General features: G+C 54.9%; 1 protein-coding gene across 1 annotated transcript in view; it reads right to left on the minus strand.

Moving 5' to 3' along the window:
- Positions 1 to 13,769, minus strand: part of AHCYL2 (adenosylhomocysteinase like 2) — a 61,191-nt gene that overhangs the window by 24,430 nt on the left and 22,992 nt on the right. The window contains 1 exon segment of the mRNA XM_084303787.1: positions 473 to 581. Coding sequence (XP_084159913.1) covers positions 473 to 581 — 109 coding nt within the window.

The raw sequence follows: 13,769 nt of genomic DNA on the forward strand, positions 1-13,769 counted from the left end.
GAAGGAAAACCACCAATTTCCAGCAATTTGTTTTCAGTTGTGCTGCCTTTTTGGCACCAGCTCTAAATACTGAATGCGAATGGGCGCACAACGAAGTTGGTCTGGTTTTCGGGGGGCTCCAGCTCTTGCTGGGCTTAAGAAGCCTCCATAAACTGCTCCGGTAATTAATCTTCAGCAAAATATGCTCCAAAAAAACCAACAACTCGAGCACCTCTGAAGGAGAAAGCCTGACTCTGCCGTGCCAATTTCAAAGGAACACGCAGGGGGGGAGCAGAGCCGCGCGTCCCTGCACAGGGAGACAAAACTCAGCCCAGGCAAAGCGAGGTTCCGACTCGATTTTCTTCATTTTTGACTTTGGAAAAAAAAGCAACGCCCCCCTGCCCGTGCTTCCCCACCGACTACAAGGGGGGAGCTGGGGGTCGTGGGGCTGCTGCGGGCACCTCCTGTGATGCCAGGGGGAGGTGGCACCCACCTGAGCTGTAGCTGTCGGTGGACGACTGCGAGATGGAGCGGGACAGCGAGCGGCGGCCGATCTTCGTCGGGCGCTTGTTGAATTCCTGCTTTTGGTCGGCAAACTGGATCTGTGGAAAGAAAAAGGGCCGGGTAAGTCCGAGGGAAAAAGCCAAGGGGCCGAGACAAGAGGATGAGGAGCACCCCGAGCCTCGAGGTGGCACCTTCTTGGCTACGGGTGGCCTGCAACTGCGGGTGTCTGGGCGCAGAGGGCATGCTGCCTCGGCTGTGTTTAACTTCAGTGACACTTAAATCACCTCCTTTAGCCTTTCCACATCCATACTGGAAGGTTTCCATCCCCAGTACACACAGATCAAGTACCAAAGTGCTCGCAGGGGCCATCCAGCACCTGCAGGACTGGCACCGACCCCGCTCACCACCTCTCTTGTAGCGACCGGTCCAAGTTTGCTGTGCAAAATACAGGGGACAAAACCAAAAACACCCCAAAAATGACCCCTCCAGATGCACTCTGCAACAAGAAGCATTTAGGAGTGGATATCTGGGGAAAGGTGAAGTGGGGAGGATGTGACCGAGTTCCTCCAGTGCCTCAAACGTGGAGCAGCACGGGCTGAGCGCGCACCCGGCGCCGCTGCCGATGCCACCAAGGAGCTGACGTGAGCAGCACCCGTGGGGACACAGCTGAGCGCCGGGGTGTCTGGGGACGTATTTTGTAAGCCAACCACGCTCCCCGTGGGCTTTGGGCTGGGCGAAATCGCAGCCGGAATTGGAAACGTGACTTCCAGCTGCAAAACTCCTTGGACTTCGCTCGGGGCAAAAGAAATGAGCCAGTCTGCTGTGACGGGATTAAATATTTACATCTCCAAAATGCTGAAAACTATTCGTCGGGTCCTTTAGCCAAGCCCCGGGGTGTTTCGAGGAGTTGGTTTTGGTTGAAGAAGCCATCAGGCCCTAAGGAATGTGACCCCTGTCTGGGAACCCAAAGTCAAGCCCCGCAGTTGAAGCAGCGGCACTCTGCCCACGCACTGGGCTGTTACAGCCCCTGTGCCTCGCTTTTTGGGCCAGGAAAGGAGGAAAAAGGGTGCTGGGGGTCTCCAATGGCTACTTCAGCCTCGGGAATCCAGGTCCAGCCAAAATCTATGTCCAAACTCATTCCGCAACCAAGGGCAGCACTGAGGATTAGTGCCTACGATCCCTGCGGGACAGGGCACACGCATGCTGGTTTTCATCTTCCTTTTCTAACAAGTTGTTGGCCTGAAATAACGTTTTATTTCTTTCCTTAAAAGAAAAAAAATCCCTTGACAGCCAAACCACCTCATCAAAGCATCGGGTCATCGGCGCGGAACGGTGCTCCCGGCGAAGCGGGATACGCTCGAAACCTAACGGGGTGAAAAATTCCTATCACAGACCTCGGGAGCCCTGTTAATATTTTCCTTCCCCGCATCGTCTGCTCAAGGACATTCGATGCAACTGTTTCGAGCAGTGCAGTAAGACCTCCTGAAGCACTCGCATGGCCGGCAGGCAAAACCCCAAATCAGCCGTGCACCGAGCTGGGCGCAACCCCGGGCTTTGCATTACCCCTGCAAGCGTTCAAAGCCCGACAGGGGGATCTGCTGCTGGCTCCTGGGGGCATCTCCAGGGCCTGCTGCTCGCTGCCCCAACCCCTCACCGATGTCTTTTAACATTTGTGTGCTGGGATTTGAGCCAGGACAGCCGTCGTACCCAGCGCTGGGCGTGCACGTGTGAGCGGCACCGAGCGCTGGCAGCGATGCGCCCCTAAGAGGTCCCCACATCACCACCCCATTCATTTTTGGGCTGCAATTTCAGGCTCAGTCCAGCCAGAAGGACAGCAGGGAATGATGCACCCCAAACCTTGTTTAAATCTCTTCCGAGGGACCCCAAACCTTGTTTAAATCTCTTCTTGCAGGGCACGGTGCAACCAGCGCCGCGCCGTGTTGCCGCGCTCCCTTCCCAAGCATCAGGGACCGGGACACGCAGAGTGGCTCGGGTTCAGGTGGGACTTTCCCAGCCCCTAAAGACCTGCCCCCGCTGGTAACAGCAGCCACACACAGGTTAATAATGCTCCAGAGGAGAGATTACAGAGCCTTGGAAAGCTGCAGCTTGGGTTCAGGCGGCCGACCCGCCGTGCGCGCACAAACACGGCGGCTTTCCGCCCGCTGCAATTTGAGCCCAGACACCCAGGATCCCAAGCCAGGAGGGAGAACGGCTTCTGCGGGTGCCCCACATCCAGGTGTGGGACATTTTGCTTCCACCCCGGCTTTCCTAGCCCCGAGGAGCATCCCCAGCACGACACGTGTGCCCCCGGAGCACGCGGGGCAGCTCCCTGGAGCCGAAGCTCTCCCGCAGCCAGCAAGGGGCACGGGCAGCTCCAGAAAGAGGTGATTTGGGGGAACAAGGGGGGAGAAAGCAACGAAACGGGGATACAGAGAGGAAAAGAAGAGGATTTTTTAACCGAGAAGACAGCCTTACGGTACCTAGAGCCTGCCCTCACCTGGGCTTTCATCCCCGGGTCCCCATTGACATTGCACTTCTTCTTGCTCAGCATGGCGCGGCCACCGCCTGCTCCGCTTCCAGCTCCGGGGGGAGGCAGAAGGAGGGAGGGAGGCGGCTTTTGGGGGTCCTTTAGGGAACCCCAAGACCTCTGGGGGCACTGCTCCCCTTGGGGAACCCCGAGACCTATGGGGTTCTGCTCCCTGCGTCCCGTCCCTGCTGCTGCCCTATGCACCGCGAGCACTTTTATCGTGGCCTGCCCGGTGCGTGCATAACAATAGCCCGTTTATGTAACCGGGCCATTGCCACGCTTGTTATAATTAACTTGCTAATTAGGCTCCTTTTAACTCGGGTTCTCCCCCCCCACACTTCCCGATTTTCCCCCCCCCGATTACGGGAGCAGAACCTCATTAGAACAAAATTCACTAATGGGTAACTAAACCAAGGGGGGTGGAATTACGGCCGCAGCCCGCCCGGCGTCGCCCTTGAGGGGTCGAGCAATGGTTTTGCCTCGTGGTTGGAGCCTCTGCCCAAATGTTTTGCCCCTGAAAATGCTCCCAAAACGATTTCTACAGAGAGCCTCAAGGGCTGTGCCAAAGATGGGGCATCGCCCATTGAGCTCGGCGACGAACCCAAGTGCCTGTAACACCTTCTACTCTTTTTAAATGTTAAATGAAACCTTGAGATACTTAAACATCTACAAAACCCCTCAATTTGTGCCGTGTGTGGGGTTTTGCACTGCAAGAGGAACACCCTTGTAAATTCTCTTTGTGTTTTAATTTTGCGAGCGCGGCGTTTTTGCAGCGCTGGTGTCTTCGTTTTATTCTTATCCACGGATTTTTTATTTTTTTAAGGAACAAGGGGAGAAAAGTTTTCCTCAGGAAACTGGAAATGGGCACGCAGACACTGGCACTGGCACCCAAAAAGCACCTGGAAATGAGCTGCGACCCTCAGCTTTCGAGTTTTGGGCAGCTTCTCTTCTCCTAACCCACCTCCTCGCTGCGCTTGTGCTCCTTGATCACGTCAATCCGAGGGACTGGAGCCATGCAGTGCATCTCTTCACGCACCTGAAATGTTATTTCAGTACAATTTCAAGGTATTTGGGCAAAAACGGGGTAGCTGGTGCTTTCTGGCACCACCAGGCAGTCCGAGATGGAGAACAGCTCCTGCCCCAGCAGGAGACACGCGGGGCGCTCGCTCTTCTCGCCTCGTACCCCTGGCTGCTCCGACGGGTGCTGATTTCCCTTCTTTTGGCCCCGTTTTCCTGCAGAGATGGGAAATTCGAGCTACAGCTGGCCCCTGGAGGCTTTTGTGGGTTCCCCGACTGCTTTTTGTGGGATCCCCGACTGCTTTTGTGGGATCCCCGACTGCTTTTGTGGGTACGCATTTGTTCGGCGTCGCTGATAAATCCCTGGAGGATAACGAGGTTTTTAATTCCTGGCTAACACAAGAGGTGAGCTGTGGTAGGACCTCGGGGAGAGCGCTGAGACGAGAGCATAACAGACAGCTTGAGATAACGACCTTAACGAGGATGAGCATTTGGCAGCTTAGGCTAATTGTTATTTAAGATGCAGTTGTTCATTGCCACCTCGTCCTGAGAAAACCACGGAAAAGGCAAACCAGTCGAGGACTGGGAACCTGCTGCAGGACTTCCCTCCGTGCCCCCTCTGCACAGCAGCTTCAAACCAGCCACCAAATCATCCATCCGCACCGGCACCAAACCCGACAGCGTCGAGATTCCTGAGTCCTAGAGGAGGAAACCACAGAAAGTTACGGGGGGGGGACCCATGGTGAGGGCTCGGGGCTTGGTTCCAGAGCGGGATCCGCACTTCCCAAGGTGTGGAGGGCACCAAAACCCTGCTGGAGCAAGGAACAAAACCAGCAAAATGCGAGCAGAAACCCCGGGCACTACAACAAATGCTGACACCAAATGCCATCCTTTTGGAGCACCACATCCCAAAATAACCTGTGCAGACCCTCGGGGGACCCTCGAGGCTGCAGACCCGCAGTTTTTGCCTCCCAGGCACTGCCTGCTTTTTGGAGCGATGCCACTACGCGTCTCGCAGCTTTGGGAATTCTTTATGTCATAAAAAATTTAAAAAAAAGCCCGTTTCTGCATTTTTTAGCATCCTTTCCGCCCCACCTTGGCCACCGAGGTGAAGGTGAGCAGCACGCACGGCCCCGAGGGATCGGAGGAGCTCCGTCAGCAGCAGAACCAAATCAGGTTCACCAATCTTTACCAAATCGGGTTAAAAAACAAAGCGAAGTAGCCCAAAAGATGGTGGTAACCACGCTGATCCTGCGCCAGATGAAATCCGGTGTCCCCTGGAAGATGCTGAAAGCTTCTCCCACTCCTCCTGCCTGCTGGCCCCAAACTTTAATAATTCTCTCTCAATATAACACACCCAGGGGACGGGGAGGTGCGTGGGGACCGTCCCAAGTCCCTTGGCTGCTCCAAAGAGGCAGCTCACGGTGGAGAACAGCCCCGTGGCGGCAGGGGAGGGTGCCTCAGATCCCCCCAAAAATCCCCATTTTTAATAATTCTCCTGCTGGCTGCACAGCACCAGCTCTGTCCGAGCAGCACCCAGCTCCTCCTGGGGAAGGCAGCAAAGACAACGAGCTCCTGAACTCACCATCCACGCCGGCACCTGGAAAGCAGAGGTGTGGGTGCTGCCGTCCCACTTCTTCTCCATCAGTTTGAGCTCTTCCAGCTGCTCCTGGGGGCTCCGGTGGCCGAATCTTCTCCCAGCAGAGCCCTTTCCTTCTGCCCAGCCCGAAGCTCGCTCGGGGCCTCATTTCTGCTCCGGGATTGCCCGGATCCAGCTCATTTCTGCAGCTACGACCCCACGATGAGTTTGAGCTGAGAGCCTGCCTGCGGCACCACGACAGCAGGTAGTGGGATTGATAGAAAATCAATCCGTGCTGGTGAGGAAGGGATTTTCCCAGGAAAAGCAGGGACAGAGCCTCTGGCTCGGCTGCAGCTCCCTCTGCTGAGCACCTCTGCCCTTGCTCAGCAGAGCTCAAGCTCAAGCTCCATGCTGTAAGGGTTCAACAGCTGGGAAAGAAGAAATCTTCTCTAACCCATCTCCTGAGCCTGTTTTGGGATGCTTCCAGCACGTTTCCACCAACAGAGCAACCAGGGAGAAGCGGAGATGGGGCTGGCTGGAGACGGCCAGGACCCCGGTGGGAAGCCCTGGAAGGTTGGGCAGCTCATCCGACCACACCAGCACCTCCTGTTTTACCCAAAATCTGCTATAAACACACTTTAAAAACTCCACTTTCTGTGCAAAACTCGTTATTTGGGGCAGCTTTTTTGCAGAAACCTCCCAAATTGAACCTTTCCTTCTGCAGGGAACTCGGTCGAGAGCCAACAGCCGCGCGCAGCCCAAGCCGGGTGGACGTGCTTTGTCCGAATCCCCTCCGCTACCAGAAACTGGGTGAAATTTGTTGGGTTTTGGCAATGTTTGCACGCTGCTGGCGAGCTCACCCTTCCAGACTGAATGAGGTTTTTGTTCAGCACTGCCTCCGAGCCTCGGGCCACTCGATTCCCCCCTCCGAGCAACGCTGGGATTAATTTAGCCAGAAAAAAAGTTCTTTATCCAGCAGGACAGACGGACGTCCAGCCGTCCCACACCGTCACCATTCTCTGGGTTTGGCTCAGGAAGGGGCAAACGGCACAAAAGCTTGCCAAAAACCGCTCCACCTGCAAAGCAGGCTGCAAAAATAGACACAGCCCGGCTGCTGCAGCCCCACGGGACGTGAAATTGAGCCCTCCTGAGCCATGATTTCCCAAAATCTCAGGCAGGCAGCTCTGCAGCAGCGAAGTCTTGACCCCTGTCCCATCCTCGGTTGCCCCCAGCCCCATCCAGCTCGGCCTCAGGACCCCCAGAGATGGGCACCCCCAGGTCCTTAACCCCCCAGAGAGCTTAACACCAGCCCGTGGGCTGCACGAGCCCCATGCAGACACGAGGGGGAGCAAGAGCCTGCAGAAAAAAAGACAGATTTGGGCCTTCAGCGCTGAATAAAATGATAATTTTTACGATGAAATGTTCACGCCGAGCAAACGCTCGGTGTTCTCCGCTCCTGGTGACCAAGAGGCATCTTCTCCAGAGGCGAGGGAGCAGCAAATCCTCCAACTTCAACACCAACAAGTCAACAGCAGCACAAATGTGTGGTCTTCATGGGAGCTTGGTCACCTTTTGCAGAATTTTTCGGGTCTTTGTGGTCACATTTTGTCGCGATCGTCGCCGCGGGGAGGCACCGGGCTTGGCGCAGCCGTCCCTTGACTGTTCCTTGGTCATCCTTGAAGCGAGCCAGCCCAAAACCATGGCAGGCAGGAAGAAATAGAGAATTGTAGGGGTTGGAAGGGACCTCCAGAGATCATGTTTGCAAAACCCAGAGGGGGTTTTACAGCAAGAATTACCTTTGAAGGCACGTGCAGCTCCTGCAGTCACGGTGGGAATGCCGTGGTTGAGTTGGAAGGGACCCGAAAACTCATCGAGGCCAACGGCCCGACCACTTTGGGGGCCAACCAAAAGCTAAATCATATTGACAGCTTAGGTATCACGTTTCTACCTAAAAAAAAGAGGATTTTATCCTCTTACAAAAATTAATTTTCCTACTTCAAGCACCCCAGGAGGCGAAGGCTTCTGCTGGAAGCCCCGACCCGGTTCCAGCAGGCTGTGGGTGCAGCCGCATGAATTCCTGCCATTCCTGACTTACAGGATCACCCCTGCTAGAAATAGATCCCAAAGATCACCTCTCGGGCACTGCGAGTAGCCGAGGAGCTGGAGGAACGGAGACATCTCCTAAGCACTCCCTGAATATTGGGGTTGGGTAAGCCGGTGGGATCCTCCAGCAGGAAGGGGCGTCCTCTCAGCACCTTTGGCTGCCCTGGCTTTGTGTTTTCTCCACGTATTGAAGCTCTCCGGGGTTTCAAACCATCGCTGTGCTCCTGAGCTGACAGCAATTCCAAGGCAAACTGCCCCCAAGCCTCCTGCAGCCGGTGGCTCTGCACGAGGCTCCTCGCCTGCCCTCAGCTTCCATCCAAGACACTGCTCCCGGCCAGCTCTGTCCAAACAAAACCCAGCAAAATGTGCCATTTCCCGGGTGAGGAAGGCTGAGAAGCCCAGCAGGGCTTTGGTTCCTGGAAAATATTAACTTTTATTACATTTATTACATTTATTACATTTATTTTTCCTCCAGAGAGGAACAGACGTGTTCGGAGGATCGTCGGCAGGCACGAGACGCGGGGACCTCCTGGTACTGCAAAAAATCTGGAAGTTGCTAGAGGAGAAATAAAGATGAGGTTGACAACATGGAAAATACTGCAAGAAGCCACAGAAGATGGATGGAAGCAAAATTCACTGCTCTCCTGGAGAGAGATGTGCCTGCAGAAAAAATCCTAAAGGCACAGAGCCTGCCTTCGCCGTGGGGCTGCCCAAGCGAGAGTGGCCAGGGCCACTCGGAGCCCCAGAATATCTGGTTGGATATTCTGACATCCAGACTGCAGATTCCACATCAACATTGTCCAAAAGGCTCAGAAAAACACATTTTGGTGTAAAACACGTTTGTGGAAGAGGTGAGAGGAGGGCACGAAAGGCAGCGCCACCTCCCCGCGGCCTCGCCACCATTTGGTGCCGGAGCAGGCCATGGCCAACGTGTGATCACAACAGAAGAGTGGAAAATAAAGCCATAATCCTACTAAATCCACTCACTTGCAAGTCTAACCCAGCGTTCTGCCCACACCACCCCCAGGCAGAGTGACCAATTCTTTGAGATCATGCCCAAAACTCCCTGCTCTCACTCAGTAGCTCGGTGCCCGTCTCCTTTCCTTCCCCGCCTCTCAGAGCCTAATTGCAGCTTGCTAGATCACCAACCTGCCAAAAAAACTGCCAAAAGAGGGTTTTTTAAAGCCAAATAAAGGCTTGGTGGAGCCATATCATGGCCAACTGATGTGTTCTTTGCAATGAGCCATGCATTTCTGGAGGTTCAGCTGAAATCCATCCTCGTGGGATGCCCAAGTCAACGCAACCCGGAGCGAGTGGTCAATGGGGAGCCAAGAACCGACAGCACCCGGGGGCACGGCGAGGGCCAGCTGTGCTCAGAAACCCCTCGTGGAAAGAGGTGTGGGGGCAACGCAAGGCATCCTCCTGCTGCAGAGGTCTCGTTGGCACGTCCTGCAGCAGGAGAGTTCGGTGGCTGGTGTCTCGGAGGTCCTTCCACCGGGTGGTTGGAAGCGGGGACGAGCAGATGGCAGCTCACCCACGTCTCCTCACCTCATCTCCTGGCTGCTCCGGCTCTTTCACCTCTCTGCAGTCTGTGTTTCGGTCTGGGAGAGCCACGGCGTTGTGTCACTTGTTTAAGAAACAGAGGTGAGAAGTTGGGAGAGAGACGGAGACTTCCTTCAGGGTGTGGCGGGGAAAGGAAGGGTGAAATAGAAAATTAAAAAAAAAAAAAAAGGCCCTCTAATCAAAGAGCTGCCTTACCCCGCTGCCCCTTCGCTAAGGAAAAGAGGGTGAACCAGTGATTACGTTCAGAAACGTGAGCTCTACGTCTGGGGAAAAAAAAAAAAAAAGAGTGGCAACCTCAGGGGGGGCCACGAACACCCCGGAGCAGGGCTGGAAACGACGCTCGCTGCACCACGTGCACTGCTTGGCTGCCAGCGGAGCGGGGCAAATGAAGTTAATGAGCAAAGCTTTAATCAGCGGACCTTGGCGTAATCGGGAGCGCTTCAAGGGGTCGCGCCAGGCCACCTCCCCCCGGCTCTCCGCTTTCCCATGGGAATAAAGCTACAGCTCTTCAAATGGAAAAGGAAAAAGTGCTGCTGTTTTGGTACCAGACACACTTTTGGTTATTTGGTGGCAGAGATGAGGGCTGGAAGCACCCAGCTCTCCCGACGAAGGGCCACGCTCTGCCTGGACACAACGGACGGGTCCCTTGGCCTGTGAGTGCTGTACGGCAGAAAAAATGAGAAAAAACCTGGCTCACCCCACAGATCTGGGTGTGCAGAATGAGAACGCCGCAGTGACGGGAGCCCTGTGCCATCCACCCACAATTTTTAAGCCGCTTTCTGCTTGGTTTAGTCTTCCAAAGAGTGAAACACTGAAGTATGGATTGGATCCATCACCCCACTACCTGCATCTTGCAGAAATCGCTGGCTATCAGCATCCTTATCTCGCAGGAGCTCCGGGACCAAGCTCCCCATGCACACGGAGAGCTGCAGCGGTGGCTCACGGCGCACACTAAATCATTGAGCAGCACCCACTGGGCTTTGGATCCATCCTCAGCAGCACATCCATGAGTCCAGGCCCACGTAGAGAAGTCACAGACTGACCAAGGTTATTGTGTTTTGCACCAGGAGCATTTTTTTGGCACTTAGGACAAAGCCCTCTGCAGCAGGAGCTGCTGCAACGTGTCCTTTACCACGGCCCAACCTCGCTGCGCTACCTCCACCTTGTCACCAGGCTGCCAGCCTGAGGTCACCCAAGTTGGGGCTGGAAAGAAAAGAGAGGAATATGGATGGGAAGCACAACCTGGCTTTATTAACGCTGATTTATTGAAAAATAAAATCAAACAAACCCCACGTGGCACAGAATAAGCGTGTCCGGAGAGGGAGGTGCTGTAAAAGCGACAGCCCAGCTCGCTTCTCGGCACCGTCTCCAGGTTAACCAGGCCTCAGTGAAATCAAGTTTGACAGCGCTATTAACATCCGCTAATTTACGCATTTTAATCACTTAGCATCCAGCGCAACCAGAGCGCTGTGCGTCGGCTGCGATCGCTCCCAGAGGAACAATAGCTGCGAGCCAACGCGTTCGTTCAACGCGCCTCGCTGCCTCCGCGCGCGGGGAGCCCCGGCCAGCTCCCAGCACGGTGCTCGGCGCTTATTTTCCAGGGCGAGCCCTGGACCAGCACGCTGATCGAGGTCAAATAATACAGATATTATTTATTATATCTAATACGCTTTGTCCCAGGTGTATGAGCCACGGTGTGACAGCGTTTGGAGGAGAACCTGCTGAAAACACGTTTTTGCTGACCGTATGGCAAACAGGACTGCCCGCGAGCGAAGGATGTTGGTAACCAGATTTGCTCTGTTTAAATTAGCTCCATTGGTGTGGAAAGCAAGCACAGAGAGGCACGTTCCCACTGCATCAGCAGCGACCTCTGCCCCCTTTCAGCTCCCCCTCCCAGCGCACCCGAACGCGGTGCTTGCGGGCGGCAGCACCGGCACGGCAGCGATTCACCCCTGCGATCTCCTGGCATGGGGCTGGGGGAAACCCACACCTGATTGAACAAAAGCTGACCTGTGCCAAACCGAAGGTGGTCTGTAGGCCCTGAATTGTTAAGGAACTGCAGCCAAGAGCCCCTGGATGGCAGTGGGAATAAGCCTAAACACACTCAATACATCCAGCCTTGTCAGGGCGCCGGGAGCGGGGAGCGCAGGTGAATCCATCAGGCATCCTTCATGCGTACGAAAAGATGGAGAACACTTAAATCCGTGCGAGATAGTTAAAATTAGACTGATGAGGGATTACTAACAGCTTCTCTCTCAGAGCAGAGCGCTCTGACAGATGAAAAGGCGAAGGCTTTGTTCCTGAGGACGTGGGCTGCAGCGCGTGCGCTCCCACGCTTGGGAAGGGGACAGCGGGAGGTGGCAGCCTGCGACTCGCTGGGGGCTGACACGGAGCTGTGAGGGATGGAGGAAGCACCAAAAGCAGCAAGAAGCCCTCCTTCAGCAGGATTTCAGGACGGATGAAGTGCCTTCTGTATTTATTTTACTGTTTTTATCCTTCCAGAGCAAAACGCCAGGGAACGGTTTGGGTCGGGTCCCTGCGTCCCGACACAGGGGGCTACAGGACAAGGGGTGGTGGCTTTAAATTAAAAGAGGGGAGATTTAGATTGGATATAAGAAGAAATTATTAATTATGAGGGTGGTGAGGCTCTGCCCAGGCTGCCCAGAGGAGCTGGGGGTGCCCAAGGCCGGGTTGGATGGGGCTGGGGGCAGCCTGGGAGGGGTCCCTGCCGTGGCAGGGGGTGGAATTGGGTGGGCTTTGAGGTGTCTTCTGCCCCAAACCACTCCGTGGCTCTGTGACTCAGCCCTTCCCCACACACACCTACCTAATTGCTGTCATTACAGCACACCCCTAATTGGCGCCCCGCCGGCGGAGCAGCCAGCACACCGCGTTGTCCCGACCTGTGGTTTCTTGCCTCCATTTGGGCTCGCTGGCTGCAGGCAGAACACCCCACGGACAAACCTCCACGAGGCGCCAGAGTCACTCGGGCAGAGGGAGAGCCATCACCACCACGGCAGGAGCAGGAGCAGGAGCAGGGTTCCCCCGGGAGCTGCAGGCAATCAGCTAAAAGCTTAGATCAGAATTGGAAAGGGTTGCTTCTCTGCTTAAAAAAAAAAAAAATGAGCCACTCTGACAAAGTTAATCACCTCCCCGATAAATATTATTTTTTTCAAACGCGTTTTGGGTCCCAGAGGCGCTTCATGAGCAGTTTAGGAAACACCCACAGTGGTGTGAGGTCGCGAGAGCGCACGCACGGCCTCGGCTGTGTCCGACCTGCGTGCTTGGTACAAGTTCGTGGCACGCAGCAGCCTCGGGGCAGGTCTCATCCCTGCTGCCCTAATGCAGAAGCAAACCATGGGGTGGGTGAAGGCAGGCTGTGAGAGCTCAGCACTGCAGATCCCAAATGCCCCCAGGATGCTCAGTGCTCACACACCACACAGGATGTCCCGTACCGCACAAACGCTGAGGAAAACAGGGGCAGAAATTGGTGTAAAGGGCTTAAAAGTGCTGCTGCAGCTCCCTCCACCTTTTCTGCCTTGGCTCATGACAGCAGCTGGCCCTACAGATGAATGCTGCCCCTTCAGAGCTGGCCCTCCATCAACCCACAGCAGTTAGCTGTGATGTTCCAGCAGCCTAGATGGACGGAGCTGGGCTCCCATCCTAAAACACGCACAAATTGTGCAGGAACAGCCAAAAAAACTGATCCTGCAGCACCTGCTTGCACGCCGACGTTTCGCCGTGGAGAGCCGGGCTGGCTCGTGGTGCTGGCCACCTTTCTGCCTCCTGGGCAGCTGGGCTCGATATTTGCTGGTCCCTTCAAGCTGGACTGGTCTACTCTTCGTTAGGAGGAGCAATCAGAGCACATCCCAGGAAAGGAGAAGAGGAGGAAAGAAAAAATGCACAAAACTTCTTATAAACACTTTCTCCTTGCATTAACACAGTAAAAAGGGCTGACACTCTTAAAACTCATCTTAACGCTTCCTTATGGTTCTAACGAGCAGACACAGCAGCTATTTTAGCAGGATCACTGCGTGTACTTCAATAAATTAAACTGAATAACCTGAGGACAAGGCTGGCAGGGGGGGCTGGAGACCCAAAACCACTCGATAAAACCCTCAGTGAGCAGTGAGCGCAGCCCTGAGGTGCCCCTAGGCATGGATTTGCCAACGTCCACGACACGAGGGCTCCCAGCCCAGGCAGCAGAAGCACCAAGCTCCGGGTAAGGCAGCAGCACGCCGCCCCACGCGTGGGCTTGCACAGGAAAGTGGAAAAAATTAAGCAATTTGTCCATTGCTTCACATTTCACGGAAAAAAAACCACCACCCCTTAACTAAAAATGGAAGCAGCGTCACTTCCCAAGAGCGCCCGGCAACTTCTTCCTCACCAAATCAACCCAAAAACTAAAGAGAAGATTTAAAGAGTCGCAGGCTCCCTCGCGGTTTGGTTTGAAGACAGCAATTATTTTTTTTAAATAAACTCAGAGGGTCACACCCTTGG

Source organism: Netta rufina, assembly GCF_964035555.1.
Source record: "Netta rufina genome assembly, chromosome: 1".
In the NCBI taxonomy this organism is placed as follows: Eukaryota; Metazoa; Chordata; class Aves; order Anseriformes; family Anatidae; genus Netta; species Netta rufina.